At 42.6% G+C, this 17,531-nt stretch overlaps 1 protein-coding gene across 2 annotated transcripts; it reads left to right on the top strand.

The window, feature by feature from the left end:
• Positions 1-226: 226 nt before the first annotated feature.
• On the top strand, positions 227-17,352 carry gtf2ird1 (GTF2I repeat domain containing 1). 2 transcript variants are annotated; one of them, XM_086098153.1, is made up of 27 exons: positions 227-676; positions 3,605-3,735; positions 3,807-3,948; positions 4,244-4,444; positions 4,599-4,782; positions 5,120-5,433; positions 5,515-5,610; positions 6,310-6,393; positions 6,975-7,158; positions 7,488-7,513; positions 8,641-8,758; positions 8,844-8,887; positions 8,999-9,079; positions 10,007-10,138; positions 10,843-10,899; positions 11,404-11,484; positions 11,571-11,754; positions 12,339-12,394; positions 12,494-12,565; positions 13,120-13,387; positions 13,474-13,502; positions 13,578-13,625; positions 13,688-13,771; positions 13,845-14,037; positions 14,848-14,885; positions 14,974-15,092; positions 16,065-17,352. In XM_086098153.1, exons 2-27 carry the CDS (start codon positions 3,610-3,612, stop codon positions 16,131-16,133), a joined length of 3,030 nt encoding a protein of 1,009 aa, XP_085954279.1. In that variant the 5' UTR covers positions 227-676; positions 3,605-3,609; the 3' UTR covers positions 16,134-17,352. The 2 variants fall into 2 exon arrangements, with proteins under 2 accessions (XP_085954279.1, XP_085954278.1); XM_086098152.1 differs by having other exon boundaries at positions 228-676; positions 10,004-10,138.
• The last annotated feature ends 179 nt before the right edge of the window (positions 17,353-17,531 follow it).

Raw genomic sequence — 17,531 nt, 5'->3', positions numbered from 1 at the left:
CACCAGAATAACATGTTAAAGACCCCCCCCCCCCTCAACATTTTACACCTAACAAATTGTTTTTTTTTATCGAGTATCAACCAATAATACAAACATTTATATAATCTTGAATAGTTTGTCAGATTTATCTCACAATTAGCGTGGATTGACCGCATACAGCGTTATCTGTGCCCCCGCGCCTTATGTTTGGCACCCGTGCTGTGTCTTCATTTCCCGCAGCCTTTCATGTTAATTTGTTTGGACGGATGCAATAAAACGATTAAACACGCTAGGAATTTCCCCTTCTCTTCTCTTTTTGCCCATCGTCTTCCTTCGCGGAGTTTCTCCAGTTAATCCTGCTCGGCCCCGCCGGCCGCAGCCAATGGAAGTCGCCGTTGAGTTGGGGTTGGGATTAGCAGGAGGGCGAATGACTTTCAATTTTACTGGATTACAGAACAAAGAACGAGAAGGGGGTGCGAAAAGGACACCACTACTACAACTACTACTGTGGAGGAACAAATAACGGGAGAGGGGGATATAAAGATTGAGATTGGGATTACATCCGGTTTTTCTTTTTTTCTTTTGCCGAAGTACATTCACCGTCATTTGTGCGTTTTTTTTTTTTAAACGATGGATTAAAAAAAATCTATTCCGGGATTGACAGCAGTCGACCAGGCGGATTTAATCGCGAATTAAGGTGAGATTCCGCTTCTTTTTTGCCATCGTTCGACCTTTACACACAATAGATACATCGTACATTGTACATAAATTGAGAATTTTGTGGATTGTATGTAGAGAATGTATAGATTATTTCGCGACGACATCATGGAGAGGGAGGGGGGAGTGCTAACGTTAGCTCGCGTGCTAACTAGCCAGCTACTGAGCTCGCCCGTTAGCTAATTAGCTCGCGTTTAGTTGCTTGTTGAACTCCTCAATTTATAAAAAAGAATGTCAGCGACTAAATTCAGACGGCAACAAAATTAAGGCTCTACTCTTACGTGGTTTAAAGGCTACGAATGCGTGGCTTCAGTTGTTTTATTTATGCTCGTCCTTCGCTAAAGTGTCTGTTTAAAGGTTATTTGGCTCACAACAAAGCCAGCTGCTGTACAGTCAAACGGGGCGTTTAAAAGTCGTTATTTAGTTCTTTGTACGAACGGTTAAGTGGAATTAGATTAACTTTTTTCTTTTTCTTTTTTTCTTTTCAAACAAAGTGTGTTGGACCAGTTGTTAATTTGTAGTCAGTTGTGTTGTCATTTTCTAATAAAAATCTGCTAGTCGTAGTTGATGTTCAGATTATACCAACTAAAATAATATTGTCAGAGTAAAACTACACATTACACAAAACCAACTGAATCAACAATATTCTAGTACACAGGATTCAACAGGGGAACATAGTGCGGTAGTGGTTAGCATGTCTGCATCACAGTTGTAAAGTTTAGGGTTCGAGTCCCAAAGATTTTTGACATTCAAGTGTAGAGTTTGAGAACATTAGATGGATTGTTTCAACATTTTGGTGTTTAAATATACAATAGTAATTCTCTTTTGTTGTACGTTCTGTTTGGATGTGTTGCTGCTCCATGAGTGTTTAAAAGAAGTTGTTCAAAGGTTAATAATTACCATAACAACCATGCCAATTGGCCCTTAACTTGTCTATGTCATCATATGTTAGCGTTAAACCACAGAAGCAGGGAAATGTGCCGTTTTGAGTCGCTGGGATGCCATGTCGTTGAAGAAAGTGAAAGGATGATGCATTCGGGGTCTTCCACGATAGCTAATTTTTAGAGGTGCATCACATTTACCTTACTCCTAGTTGCACACTAGTTTTTGAGGGGTGCGCCAAACTTCCCTCGCCGTGTACCGTCAGTAAATAGAATGTATTTTGGGGGAAATGTATCACATTTTTCCCCATGGTGTGCAATATTTTCCTCACTATTAACAGAAACTGTACATTACATTTTTTGGGAGGGCCCTTTACATTTTCGCTGAAATTTATGGGAGGTGTGGCCCATTTTCCACACTGTTCAGTTTTTCGCAGGGGACCCACCAAATTTTCTACACGACTCACATTTTTGGGGGTGTGCCATATTTTTGGTGGGCTTTTTGGCCCCTGTTCTAAATTCTAAATTCTTTTGAGGTTGCGCCACATTTTTCACACTGTTCATAAAATAATACATTGTTCAGGAGTGTGCCTAAAGGTTCCATGCAATTCATAAAAACAATGTTTTTTTTTTTGTTTTTTTTTGTGTGTGTTTTTTTGTCAAGTGTTCTAAGCCATAAATAATTTGTTATGTTGTTTAGGGACATGTGCCACATTTTCCACACTATACCCCAAGTGTCAAATTTTGGGTGGTGTACAATTTCCCCACACTATTCACACAAACCGTCACTCCAGCAAGTTTGTATGTCATCACCATTGACTCTGTATGATTTATCATCCTGCTCAATCTTAGCTCCTCCTCTGTCACTTCCTGTTCTGGTCTATGTGTACAGGCTCAGTCTATTTTGAGGCCCTGATTGTTGAAGATGAGGGAAAGTGGGGGGGGGGGTTCTTTGAATGTTTGCTATGGCCACAGGGGAAACGCATTTAGACGGCCACGCCCGCCTCTTCCTCTTCGTCCGTCTTCCTCCTCTGTCAATTGAGCCAGAGGCCGGCATAATGGTTGGCAGTGTCTGCAGAGATTAAAGGGCCAGCGCCACATTGTTCACATGCCCCGAGATTAGTTTCCAAGGAAACGGGTTGTGGTTGCCGAGGCAACGCAGCAGCGCTAGACTGGCCTGCCCTTGTTGGTTCAGCTAATGGCACGTGACTGAGAAGGCTAGCTGGTGCTAAGCTAACAGATCAAGACGTGGTCAAACAGAAGCACTAAAAGGGCACGTTTATTAAAACGCTAATTTCAGATTTACAGATGCTATCAAATGCTAAAATAATCTACGTAGCTAACAGAAGCTAACTGGTGATTCAGATACCATCGTATGGCAAACAAATGCTAAGCTAATAGAGTCAACATGACTTAACAGGTTAGTCACTCATAGATGCAAACACATGGCTAACTGATGTTGAGGTAACCAGAGCTCATATATGCCATAATTGATCATTTACACACTTGTACATGGCTAATAGTGCTAAAATAATAGTCAACATATGATTTAACAGATTAACGAGTCTTTCAAAGATGCTACCCTAAATTCGTATATGGTCAACAGATGCTAATACAGAGCTAACAGATGTCAAGCTCTCAGAAGCAGCATATGATTAACAGGTTAGCCAGCAGCTAACACCTAAACCAACGTCAGACTAATAAAGAGAAGCTTTTGGTCAGAAGAAATACTAGCATGTGGCTAAAGCAGGGTCAACACATAGAACACATGTGGCAAATGCTAACACAGGGCTCACAGATTCTAAACTAGCCCAAGTTTGTTAAGTGGTGCCAAGTTGCCAACAGAGGCTTGTACATGACGAACAGATGCTATGCTAACCCGAAGCAACATTAGACTTTTGGAGGATAATTTGTGGCTAACAAATGCTAACCAGTGCTGAGCTAATAGATGACAAACAGATGCAAATACGTGGCTAGAAGATGCTAACAGATGCTAGCAGGTCTAAAGTGTGTTGTTGTCTCTGCAGAGGCCATGTCTCAAATGAGGAAGCTGGCATGTGACGGCGTGCGGCCCACCTCCCGCTGCGATCCTCCGGTTCCAACGCTGTCCGCCAGGCAGGAGATCCTCACCAGCTTGGTGTCGGCCCTGGACTCGGTGGTAAATCCACCATCACACATCTCACTTACCTACTTACCAAAAGTGGTGTTGTAACCAAGTGTTTTGTCCAGTGCATGGCCATGTCCAAGCTCAACGCCGAGGTGGCCTGCGTCACCGTCCACGAAGACAGCGTCATCGCAGTCGGCACGGAAAAGGGACGTATTTTTCTCAACTCCAGACGAGAAATTCAGACTGAATTCTACAAGTTTTGCCGTAAGTTTCTCTTACGTGTTCCCTAGAATTTACAGGCAGTGTAAAAGGGGCGTCTTCCACTGCTGTTTTTTCACTTCAAGTTTTGGCACCACATCCTCCTTGCGGGTAATTCTTTACATTCAAATTGGAAAAGACGGCGGGACAAACAAGTCATTAATTGTATCAGCCGCTATTTTTCAAGCGTGACACGTTGATTACTTTCCCCCCGGAGAACAAATCTGTCACTTGTCTGATGTGGCGACATTTGTGGAAAACAAGCCGGCATTTCAATGCCACTCCTGTCCTTTGCCTGTAGGGGCGCCCTCGTGCCTGCCCAGCGTGACCGCCACCAAAGATCAGGATGTGGATCTGGGCAAGGCGGGAAAGGAAGGAGAGCACGGGAAAAGCAGCAGAGCACCCCAGCTACCACCGCCACTACCACCACCGCCGCCGGACGCACACTCCAACATTTTTGTCTTGAGGAAGATGGTGGACGAGGTCTTCACCGTTCTCTACAGTAAGCATTCTCTTCAAAGTCGTGCCAAGACAGGTGGTAACTGTAAAGCTGTTTGAGGGTGCACCACATACCGAATTTTTTTTTTGTTTTTTGGGGGGGTTGCAGCACATTTTGCACACTATTAAATGATCTGATTCCCGATTGTTGTGTTTAGGTGAAGCAGCTGGAAAAAGCACCCTGGTCCCTGTGCCTTACGAGTGGCTCCAGAAGGAGCCCACTTGCCTTGTAGCCCACGGTCTACCGGAGGGCGTGTCCTTGAGAAAGCCGTCCGAGTACGACTCCAAGACGCTCATAAAGATTCTGGAGCAAAGCCACAGGATACATTTCACTGTCACAAGGTCAGCACCTAACCCAGTACATTGTTGGAGGGGTGTGCCAAATTGTTTGGGGTTACGCCACATTTTTCACACAATTCACAGAAACCGTAAATGTTACTAGTCCTGGAACTTTTTCTGGCTCTGTAACTGTTTCTGGCTCCGTGACGTGGGTAGTTCTGGCTCTGCGACTACTTGCAGCGCCACTGCTAATTTTGGCTCTGCGACTAGTTCCCTGACTAATTCTGGCTCTGTGACTACTTCCGCAACTAGTTCAGGCTCTGCGACTAGTTTTTGCTCTGCAATATAGTAGCGGCCCCGTGTGGCTTTGTTTGACGCGTCTCCTCTGGTCTGTGCGCAGGCCAACGGAAGACTTGTCTCGCGAAGCCAAGTCGGCGAGCGCGGAGCTGGGCCATCAAAGCTCTTCCGGCAGCCCCGTAGCTCAGGGTGGCGCTGGCCCAGTCAAGACTACTGCCCAGGTAGTCACACCGTCAAGTCCCGCCACATCCGCCAACTCTGTTCTCTCAAACTTCCTGTACGGCATGCCCATGTCCTCCAAACCCCACCCAGATGGCACCCTAGACTTCAAACCCACGTCGCTCCTCAGCCTGGGCAAGGACCGACTGGCCAACTGGACAGACAAGGGCGCGTGCGGGAAGGAAGCTGCTAGCAATGGTAACGCCCCGGGATTCACGACCCGGAATGTGAACCGGATGCAGTGAATTGAGCTGAATTTTGTTTGCTGTTGTTTGTTAGATGAGACAACAAGACTACCTGGTGAGCAGGGTCAGACACCTGCGAGTGTCCACATATCCAAGAGGCTACTCTTCTCCATCGTGCATGAGAAATCAGGTATGCTTCAACCATTTTGTCTTTTACGCTGATCCAGCACGATAGTTCTGCAGCTATGTGGTTTTTTTTTAGTTAGTAACTAGCTAGCTACTTTTTTGTTGGGGTGTTATACAGACAAACCAGTTTTCAATCAAATGAAAAACCACTGCAAAATTGCCAAAAACATAAACTCCAGCACTACCTTTTTTACATAGAATTCGGTTACTAACATGTTACATGTTTAGCAATCGCTGGTACCGAAATAAAAGTGATTTCCGCACGGAGATCCACTGCAAAATTACAGTAAAAACAAGATCCAGTACGATTTACCCCAATCAAGTTGAAAAACTGTTGTAAACATAAGATCCGGCACCGTGTCTTTTACATAGAATCCGGCACAGTTTTGCCATGACTGATTTTTTTAGTGTTTAGATATTCAGATTCCTGCTTTCAATTTTTTGGGGGAAGGGTGTATATTGCCAGGTTGTATAGGATAGAAGGGAAAACCAAAATCTTGTTTTGATGAAGCAGCATGTGGCTACAATCTCTCCTCAATGGTGTTTAAGTGGCTAAAGTGCGCTAAGAACTTAGCCATCAAGGGGCTCAGCCATCGAGCATAATCTCATAAAACGATTGCGGTTGCACTCCAATAAATCAACTCCGGGTATTAACTGCTTCTGGAAAAAAAAAGTTCATTGGATGTTTGTTTTTTGTCTGCAGAAAAATGGGACATGTTCATTCGGGAGACGGAAGACATTAACACGTTGAGGGAATGCGTCCAGATCCTGTTCAACAGCAGATATGGTGAGGAGGAGTCAAGTAGAGTCTACAACTTGCACATGTGTGTCGCTAAGGTCCTCAATGACCAATTTTGTAAACGTCTACAAACGTCATTAGAGGAAGCTCAACTACACTAAACTACCAAGTTTATTAGGACCCTAAACTATAAAGTATGCGAAGGATCCAAAACAACAAACTTTGTCCTGAAATACAAACTTTGAAATAAAAAACAAACAAAAATAAAAACATTAGAAAGCATCCAAATGTAAGTAGTAAGTACCTTAAACTAAAAACTAGGGCCTGATTGATTAATGGGCCGGCCAATTTAATTGGCTGATTTTTCTTGTTCTAATGTTAAACCAATACTAAAAGACAAAAAGTATTGTAAAACAGTCAAATGTACTGCTTGTAATTCATATATGTATTGTTGTAAGCATTAAAGGACCAAAGTTATTCATTATGTAATATTTTTTAATTAACTGGTTATCAGAATTTTATTCTACTAAATATCGTAATTGGCATTGTACGAAAAAAAAACTATTATTGGTTAAGCCCTATTAAAATCACCATAACAATGCCGTATTTTTCTTCTTCTTGTGCTGTAGCCGAGGCCCTTGGTCTGGACCACATGGTGCCGGTACCGTACCGCAAGATTGCGTGCGACCCGGGGGCGGTGGAGATCCTGGGCATCCCGGACCAGATCCCCTTCAAGCGTCCGTGCACCTACGGGGTCCCCAAACTCAAACGCATCCTGGACGAGCGGCACGCCATCCGATTCGTGCTCAGGCGGTACGTCCGACGTTTCTCTCCTTGCGGAGGATGTTGAAGAATTGCTCCAATGGCGTTTTTATGGATGCCAAGTTTAGACTTGAATCCAGACTAGATAGGAGATAATCAGAGCATCACCATCTGTCTGCTAACGCTACATCCCGCTGCTAAATGGAAACGGAGTCATTTGCATTCATGAGTTACCCCCAGCGGCGGGTTAGACGTTTTCATTTATTGAAGGTCATTTAAAAGAAAAGAGCGCTCGTCCGTCTTGGGCTTATTATTTGGCTTCAAAGTGGACCGAGAGTGAGGGATGCGAGCATTGACTCATTTTCTGCTTTGCCTTACAGGATGTTTGATGAAAAGATTTTCACAGGTAAGCGTGCTCAGCTCATGCAAAATATACATGAACACATATGTGTTATATAGATTAGGGTTTACCAATTCCGGTCCTCGAGGTCCAGAGTCCTGCAGGTTTTAGATGTTTCCGCCCACTAGCACACCTGATTCATATAATCAGCTCATCAGCATGTCTGACAGCGATTCTGATCTTTAGTATTAATCTTTAGTCTTTAGGTGTGTTGGTAGGCGGACACATGTCAAACCTGCTGGACTCTGGACCTCGAGGACTGGAATTGGTGAACCCTGATTATAGATTGATAATATACATATAAATTATATACCCAATCTGTGACACGGGTCAAGTTCTGATTTCAAAATTTTTACAAAATCACAGTGTAAAGGACCCTAAACTACAAACCCTGTAAGTCACTTTGTCGAGGGCCCTAAAACTACAAACAGTTAAGGGCCATAAACTTTCAACACTATGACCCTAAAATCACAATCTTGGTAGCATGTCCAAAGCTACAAACTTTGCAAGAGGCCCCAAACTACAAACGTTTAGGTCATGGGTGGGCAAACTGTCCTCGAGGGCCGGAGTCCTGCAGGTTTTGGATGTTTGCCTTCTCCAACACAGGTGATATATGATCATCAGCAAGCACTGCATAAGCCTGACAAAAATCCTGTTGATTGTTGAGCCCTCGAGGACTGAGTTTGCCCATCACTGGTTTAGGTCCACAAATTGCTAATGTTGTAAAGAACCAAAAACAAAGCATTTTGTGAAGGACCCTGAATTATATACTTTTTATAAGGCTCTAAACTACAACCTTTGTAAAGGGCCTCTTGAGCTAAAAAACAAACAAACATTGACCCTAACAACAAAAGCAACTTAGTGGAGTCCTGGGTCCCTAAACTACAAATGATGTAGCTGACCCTAAACACTTACATACTGTACAAACTGTGTTTGCAAAAGGCCATATAAAATCCAAACTTTGTATATGAGCCTAAACTACAAGGGCTCTAAACCTCAAACCCTACAAGTTTTGTTAAAGGCCCCAAACTACTGGTACACATTTTATATTTAACTACAAATGATTTAAATGGCCCTAAACAAACAATAGAATCCTCAACTGACCATGTTTTACTATCCCCGGTCTCGTGAAGCTGCTGGCAAGATGTCGAGGGATGAAAGCAAGCAGGACGCCCCCGAAGAGTCTTTCCCCGAGAACCTGAGCCTCACAACGGCCGCCGCGGAGCCGTCGGTCAATCTCCACAGCGGCCGGTCAGAGCGCATCCCATATTTCGCTCCCCGATCAGGCGCCGCCTCATCCTTCCTAATAAGCTGTCCCGTGTTTTTCATTGAACAGGTCGTCAAGCGTGTGTGTGAGTCCCCGAGCCGAGTGTGACGCAGGTAAAAAAATAATGAACGCATGTGGCGGCCATTCACACATGATGATGATGATGATGCTGATGCTGATGATGATGATGATGATGATGATGATGATGATGATGCCACCCACAGGCCCATCGACAGATTGCCTCCCCGTGAAGAGGATTAAAGCGGAACCTCCGGATGGGGACATCATTCAAGTTACGGTGCCAGGTAAGTGACACAAATGCATCGTCTCCGCAGGTCGTGACCTTTCCCGGAGGAAAAATGCTCCATTATGTCAGAAAGCGGTCAGCGAAATCAAAAGAGACTTTGAAATGCATAAAGGTCTCTCAAAACAAACTTTTTGGGTGTATAAGGGCACTACAATATCATATCTGTAAAGGGCCCTAAACTAAAATATTTATAAAGGGCCCTAAATTACTCAAAACTTTGTATTAGGCCCTACACTACAAACTGTAAAGGGTCCTAAACTTTGGTCAAGGATGCTACAAACATTATGTCAGAAACAAGTACAAACATTGTGAAGGACTCTGAACTACAAACGTTGTAAATTTTCTACACTACAAACACTATAAAGGGCCCGACACTTGTTTGATTACTTTTCTATCAAATGTGAAGGGCCATAAACTACAAATTATATACGATACAATCCACTACAAACTTTGTAAAGGACCCTTACGTGCAAGTTTGTAATGGACACAAAACTACAAAATCTGTGAAGTATCTTCAATTATAAACTTTGTAAAAAAGACCCTAATCTACTACTGTGTAAGAACCCAGAACTAGAAACCATGTAAAAGACCCTAAATAAAAGACAATAAACTACAAACGGTATGCAGTACCTTACACAACAAAATCTGTAAAGGACCATAAAACTACAAACAATGCTAAGGACCCTTAACTACAGACTTTGAAAGCTACAAGCCACAATATGTGTAAAGGGCCATAAGCTATAAACATTTAAGAAACCGGAAGTACAAACTTTGTAAAGGAACATAAACTACTAACTGGATGAATACCTTAAATGACTAACATTGTAAAAGGAGCCAAAACCCTAAACCTTGTTAAGGACCCTAAACTAACTATAATAAAGTGACTTTGAGGTCTAAACCTAAAGGCCATCCTTGTGTTCAGAAGCCAGCTCCAGCACAGAGGACCCCAGCGAGCCTGTGTCCGAGCCCACCTCCGCACCCTCATGTCGGGCCACGTCCTCTCCCTCGGGTCCCTCGGCTGCCTCGGCCCTCCAACACCCGGCAGAGAACCACGCAGGTACCCTCCACACCTCCTCCCCAGCCGTCCTCCTCCTCCTGGACCACCGGCTGGGGCGCCTGCCGCACTCGCTGCCTGCTTGTTTAGGGCCTCACGTATGAACTTCAAACTTCAAACCCCACCTTAGTGATGCCGTCACATCCGAAGCCCCCTTGCCCCCCCCCCCCCCCTGTAGTTCTTCTCCCACTAGCAACTTCCACTAGAATGATTTATGACCCTCCTTCCAATCTAACACACAGCTGCCTTAAGAGTACACACCCAAGGAAACATTTGTGCAGTCACTCTCTTTAAATAGCAAAAAATAAATAATTCAAAGAAATGACGAAATCCAAAACTCCAGCAAGTTGTTTTGTTACCACACAATGAGAGTCCACACAAATGGGTACTATGGGTTTAGCGCACACGCTTTTTATTGTCCTCTTCCTTTTTCTTTTTTTTTTCTTCTTGTTTTTGACTGTGCTTTGCTTAAGTTTCTTTTCTTTCGCAAATGACCACTGCAGGAGACAAACCGGAGGTAAGCGCACGCGACAAATCCAAGCGCTCCATATGAACATCAAAATGCAAAATACATGACCCCGCCCATGAATTAATCCATAATTCACACAAATATGATCAAACACACAATAAAAGTAGTCCATGAATCTAATTTTAACTGTACAAACGTTTGAAAACTGCTCTTATGTTCTTGTTTTTGCATCTTGCAGCTGTTGAACCGTTGTCGCCCAATGTGGCCCCCCAGAACACCCGAAGATCCCCTGAAGGTAACACTTTTTTTGGTATGTGGAACAAAACATATCAAGTCATATCTCATATCAAAGCTCTCGATGAGGGCATTCCAGATATGGTGTTATTTTGCCAATGTAGCATAATATGATTATATAATCAGCAATTGTATTAAGCTAACATTAGCTTCTAACCCGAATGAATGTGGAAAAGCCACACGGGGTCACACCTCATATAGCTTTTGATGAGGCCATTCTAGATGCTATGAGTTTTCCATTATACCATCATAAGAGGATTCAGTGTCTAAATATTTACAATATACATTCTTTAAAAACATCGAGATCAAGTTAGCTAGTAACAACATTAAAAAATAATGTGACACAAACCACATTGAGTCATACCTCATATTAAAGGTCTTGATGAGGACTTTATAGATATGGCATGATTTTCTTAATCGGTCCTCATACGGTGATGCAGTGAACAAAAAAAATCTATCTTGACCACATCAGAAATCGGTTCTCGTCTTTCGTTGATTCATTCAGCTGGTAGCCTGGTGGAGGACATTGGTGAAATGATTCTTCAGCTGCGCCGACAAGTGGAGAACTTATTCAGCATCAAGTATGGTAAGTCCATAGCGGTGTTCAAATTGTTTTGGGGGGGTGAGGAAGGGTAGCTTAGCTTCACCGCTTCCTGCCGTTCTGTTGCTCAGCCGAAGCTTTGGGCCTCCCCGAGCCGGCAAAGGTGCCCTACTCCAAGTTCCAGATGTACCCCGAGGATCTGTTCGTCACCGGGCTGCCCGAGGGCATTGCCCTGCGGCGGCCCAACTGCTTTGGGGCAGCCAAGTTGCGCAAGATCCTGGCCGCCGGCAGCAACATCCAGTTCGTCATCAAAACGTGAGCGGAAATACTCTATGGAGGACCAAAACTGCAAAATTAAAATTACATAAATTAATAAAAGTGAAAATAAAAACGGATCTAAAAAATATCATTCAAAAATGTATTACAAAAAAATGATATAAATGGAAATAAAAACAACTATATATATATATATATATATATATATATATATATAATGACATGCTTAGGACAGCCCCCTCATTTGAATAACATTTCGATCTGACAGGAACATGAAATAAATAAATGTGAGTGTTTTTATTTATTGATTGATATTTAATTGTATTTATATATTTTTATTTTGTATTAAATCAGACATACATTTTTATATTTGTAATCTCGTTTTTTAAATTTTTTGAGTTATTTTTACTTTATTTATTTAGGATATATATATATATATTCTTTGTTGTTTTTAATTTCCAATTATATTTATTTTTTTGTATTTAATTTTTGAATTATATTATTTATATCCATTATTATTTTCATTTTTATTCATTTTTTTATTTTGGCAGTTTTGGTCCTGCATAATATTCGCGCGCTTGCCTCGTACGAAACGTTAAGCGCATATTTTGTCTTGTTCGTAGGCCCAAGCTGCTGAGCGAGCAGGTCAAACAAGAGATGCCTTCCGTCTGCGACACGGGTAAGTCAAAGTGAAAAGTCTGGGTACAATTTTGACGGTTTCGGTTTCTTGGTAGTTCTTATTTAAAGGCTTAACCTTTTGAATGGTTCCTCCATAAAGAGCTGGACGCCAAGGAAGTGACGCCGCTGACGGAGGACGCTGCGGTGTTGTCCAAAAGACCCGCTTTCTCAGGTACAACGGTGTCATTCTTTTGAACTCATTTGCTCCCAAAAACATATAAAAACGTCTATTTTAAATATTGCCATGGTCCCAAAAAGTTACGTTTTTTTATGCTAAAGCATACAGACGGCTTTGATGCAGCCTCTGACCTGAAGAGGTCGCTTAAAGCAATAGTAGTTATTACAAAAAACGCCCAGCAGGTGGCAGCGGAGTATAAGAGATCAACCAGGGCCATGTTGCAAAAAGCTTTTTCCCCAGAGTCTTCAACAGGTTTGTGAATAATGATGAAACTTAAGCTATATCTAATGCTAATTGCTACAAACGGAAACAGATAGAAATATACTTTATTTTCTTGATAAAAGAAGAGACTCTTCTTTTAACAGGTTGCATGTTTTTACAGCAAGAGAACACAATATTCTGTGGGCCTTGTAAAATCCGTCAAAATCCAGTAAAACAGCCTGAAGCGAAGAAGGTTGCTTCAGTGAAAATGGCTGCGAGTGAATGAGTTAATTGTTGACACGACTTGACGATCGAACACAAACGTTGAAAGTGTTGTTTGTCTTCAGAGTGCCTGGAGTCCAAACTGTCCAGGATCGACCTGGCCAACACGCTGCGGGAGCAGGTCCAGGATCTGTTCAACAGGAAGTACGGCGAGGCGCTGGGCATCAAGTACCCGGTGCAAGTGCCTTACAAGCGCATCAAGAACAACCCAGACTCTGTTATCATCGAGGGACTCCCGCCCGGGATCCCCTTCCGGAAACCCTGCACCTTCGGCTCTCAGAACCTGGAGCGCATACTGGCGGTCGCCGACAAAATCAACTTCACGATCACCAGGTTAGCGCCACATGTTGTGTACTTGTGCTTTTAATGCTGTCAAATGCTAAACATTTCCATTGCCTGTCGATTTGGTGGATTTCCAGACCGTTCCAAGGCCTCATTCCAAAGCCTGGTAAGCGCAGACCAACAAGGACTAAAATTGGTCCCTTGATTAAGAACTGTCATTAAAACCTCCAATGTTCTTCAGCACCTCGCCGGGTCACTTTACTCAAGAAGGCGTATGCCACCATAAATGGTGAGTTGTTGCTAACTGTTGGTAGTTTAGCTTGTCAATAAATACAATTTATCTTCTGGTAGACGACGACGACAACGACGTTAACCGAGTCGGGGATAAGGTGGTCCTCCGTGAGCAGGTCAAGGAGCTGTTTAACAAGAAATATGGTAATTTTTTTCCTTTTTTTAAATAACATTATCATATGTGGTGTTGTTAACATTGTTAGCTTCATGTTTCTAGGCGAGGCTCTGGGGCTGGACCGTGCAGTGGCCGTGCCGTACAAGCTGATCCGTGGCAGCCCAGAGAGTGTGGAGGTGGACGGCCTCCCCGAAGACGTGCCCTTCCGGAACCCGGGTGCCTACGACGCCGCCTGCCTGGAGAGGATCCTCCACGCCAAAGACAAAATTAGCTTCAGCGTCAAGAGCCAGCTACAGTGAGCAACACGTGTTAGCCTTAGCCTAATGAAAGCTACCAGCTACCCTGGACAACGATTTAATACTAGATTTTCCATTTGACCTGCTTCTAGTCTGGAAAGTTCACCAATATAGTAGCCCTTTTATAAACATTGGTGAAATCTCCGCCCAAAATGTTGAAATTCTAACAATGCTAACAGCTAGAATGCTAACACCCTACTAATATGGCCTTGTACATCAACCACACCTCCCCAAAAAATAAAAGCTAGCACGCTAACAAACTGCCTAGACCCACAATTTTAATTTTTAGAGCATTTCCTTGGCAGATACTAAAAGTAAAAGTAAAAGCTAGCATGTTTACGGCTAGCACTCTAACCATTTTGGGAACATCTCTATTACAGGTGCTACAAAGTCTATAGAGATGGGTTGTGTGCTAAAATGCTTACAGTTGCTACGCTAAAGGAAAGCTGATTTTCAGCATGTTAGCTGTTGGCTTATTAGCATTTGATCAATTCTTATTGGCTTCTCACTAGTACCTGAATACAGGGCAAATACTGTTTTAGTGCTCTTGGTACTAGCTTGTAAATGTGAGCATACACACTATTAGCATAAGGACATTAACACCTGTCAAATAAATGTTCCCAAATTTTAATTGTAGAACTTGGTATTTACGTAGGTGCTATTTCTAATGAGAATTGATCAAATATTAACAGTTAGCACTCTAACATATAGCAGCTAGCTAGACAGCAATCTAGATAGAAGTGGGTACTAAAATTGATACAATGCTAACAGCTATTGTATGCTAATGTTAGCTCTTCTGTCTCTCACAGGCCTTTTTCAGAACTGTGTAGTCAGCCTTGCAACACAGGTACACACATTTGGATAATCACCATCATGTCTACTGCTGCCTCATGTTAGCCACCATTTTGTTAAACAATTTGTTTTTGTTGCCATAGCGTTAGCGCCCGAAGCCTCGACTAGTCGACGGAAGCGCAAACGAGTCCAGGAGACCCACCGAAGCCCCACCCCCTCCTCCACAGAGCTGGCCCCGTCGGCTAATCAGATTCCTGTCATGGTACATGTCTCATATTAACATTTGATAGTTCAGATGAACAACATGGGGGATGTGGAAAATGCAGTGGAACTTCCAAAGTGGAAGCCGCTAACGTAGCAATTTAGCGATAACGTGACAAACTGTTAGAGTAGACAATATTAAGTATTGTACTCTTTGCGTGTTCAATTAACTGAATGGTGAGATCCTGGTGAAGAAGTCCCTTTGCAAAGGTATTATAATTATCAGAAGCTTCTGATGACAAAAGCTGACGACACTGAAGCCGTGTTCCATCAGGTTGTGTCTCCGGCTCTCCGTCACATCTTTATTTATTGAAAAGTCGGTGAATAGAAAAGTCTCCACCCATCAGCCCACAGTACATTTGGTTACAACTCAGTGAATACAAGATAATCTGTTCCCATGGGTATAAATCAGATTAGAGAAAAACAATAATAATAAACCTGTGACTCCCTTCTTCCGACTGGCAGAGACCGGCCCCAGACCAAAACTCCCCTCAAGATAGCAAATGGAACAAACCCGTTGCCCTTTCTCTCATGAAAGTAACACAGATAAGAATACAATTCTATTCATTGAGCCATACTGCTATAACTAAATCCAAAACGGCTAAAATATAAATTGAAACTGAAAAACAATGTTAATAACTCATCAAAACCAAGCTGACAGTATAAATACAGCTAAATATTTGGCAGCTATTTGGCACAAGAAGCTAATACATCTACACTTTAGAGCTTACCAGTCAGGTTGGTAGCATGTGTCGCTAACAAAGAAGTCTACATCTTCACTCTAGCCTAGCTGCCTGTGGCTAGACAGCGAGAGAAGCTAACCCAGCAGTCTTCAGATAAGAAATTAGTAGCTAGTTAGCATGAGGAACTAACGTCTATCGTCGCTCTGGAAATCAACTCGGCCGGTGATGATCAAAATAAGCCCAAGAAAAAGCCACTTGACTGACATACTGCTGCCATTTTGTGTCCTCAGCAGTGGCCCATGTACATGGTGGACTACAGTGGAGTCAACATGCAAGTACCTGGAAAAGTCAACTACTGAAGGGAGTCAGAGCCCAGAAATGGCGTGGTCAACAATCTGCCATGACGATGATGATTATCAGCTTTTGTTTTGTTTGCTTAACGTTAGCACAAAAAAAAAAAAAAAAAGTCACATCGTGTGTGTGTGTGTGTGTGTGTGAGAGATTAGCATCCACACTGTTATTACTGACATTATAAGACACAGTGACATCATATGCTAATGTTTGTACCTTTTTTATTTATTCTATTTATTAAACTCTAACATCGCCATGTGCAGGGATGCTAACAAAAACACTAACGCTTAGCGGGGGGCCCATACTCTGGATTTGTAGTTTAAAAAGGAAAACCAATACAGCAGTCTGTCTTCATTCCAGTTAATTATTATATAATATATATATTATTATAATTATTATTTGTAGATAACACAAGAAGCCAACGCATTAGTCTACGTATGTTCACTCGAGCTGGTGCGAAAAGCTAACGTAGTGGTCGACTTCAGTTGGTAGATTGCTAGCAAGAAAAGCTAACATAGGTCGATTTAATTGGTCAACAGCTAGCCAGTGTAGCTAGACGGCCAGCTCGCATAAGAATTAACATTTTACATCATTCCAGCTAACAGATTGCCTGCTAGAGTAGCGAATAAGATGCTAACCCGGCTGAAATCTTTGTTACAGCTGATGGCTACCTAGCGCAAGACGCTAACTCCGTTTTAGTTTTTTCTTTCATGCCATTTGAATTCATTTTTGTATCCAGTGTATGGACGCCCCCTGAAGGAGCTTTTGAGATTATCACAGCCTTTTGTACGTTAGCACATTTATTAAAAGCCGTTAGAGCGTTTATTCAATATTCTCGATATAAAGTTTCAGGATGTTTATTCTGCTACTGTATGACATTTCTGCACAGTAGTAGGACAACTTCGACTTTCTACAATATTACCAGTTAACATCTAGCGCTTCTTTATTAGTACTAGTAGCATACAGAACAGATGTCAACGTGTGGAAAAGTGTCCTTGTCCGTGGACCTTTGGCTGGATATCAAGGATACGGACTCAATGCTCCAACGGCTTTATATGTACCATAATATTACGTGGCTAAAACAAACCAGTCGATCTGAATGTAACAAGCAGGGCCCGTCCCTGACTTAACAGTAAAGAATGCTATGATGACTAACCCCCATGTAAACATGCTGTACCTTAACGCCAATTAGGCCTTTCCAAATAAAATGTGTTGCCTTGCTTGTGGTTTTTTTTTGTGTGTGTGCGTTTTCCGATTGATACCACAGAGTCTCTTTGTCGACGTCATTTTTTTGTGTTTTTTTTTTTTTATTATTGCAGTGACATGTGCCCCAAGAGGCGAAACATTTACTGTGAGTACAGGAAGTGAGGCCTTGATTGTCACCGTTGGAGCGCCTTCTTGACTTT

Source organism: Leptonotus elevatus, chromosome 16 (assembly GCF_054856555.1).
Source record: "Leptonotus elevatus isolate MCC_2025b chromosome 16, RoL_Lele_1.0, whole genome shotgun sequence".
NCBI lineage: Eukaryota > Metazoa > Chordata > Actinopteri > Syngnathiformes > Syngnathidae > Leptonotus > Leptonotus elevatus.
Note: the sequence above shows the minus strand (reverse complement) of the source record. Positions and strands in the feature narration are given on the sequence as shown.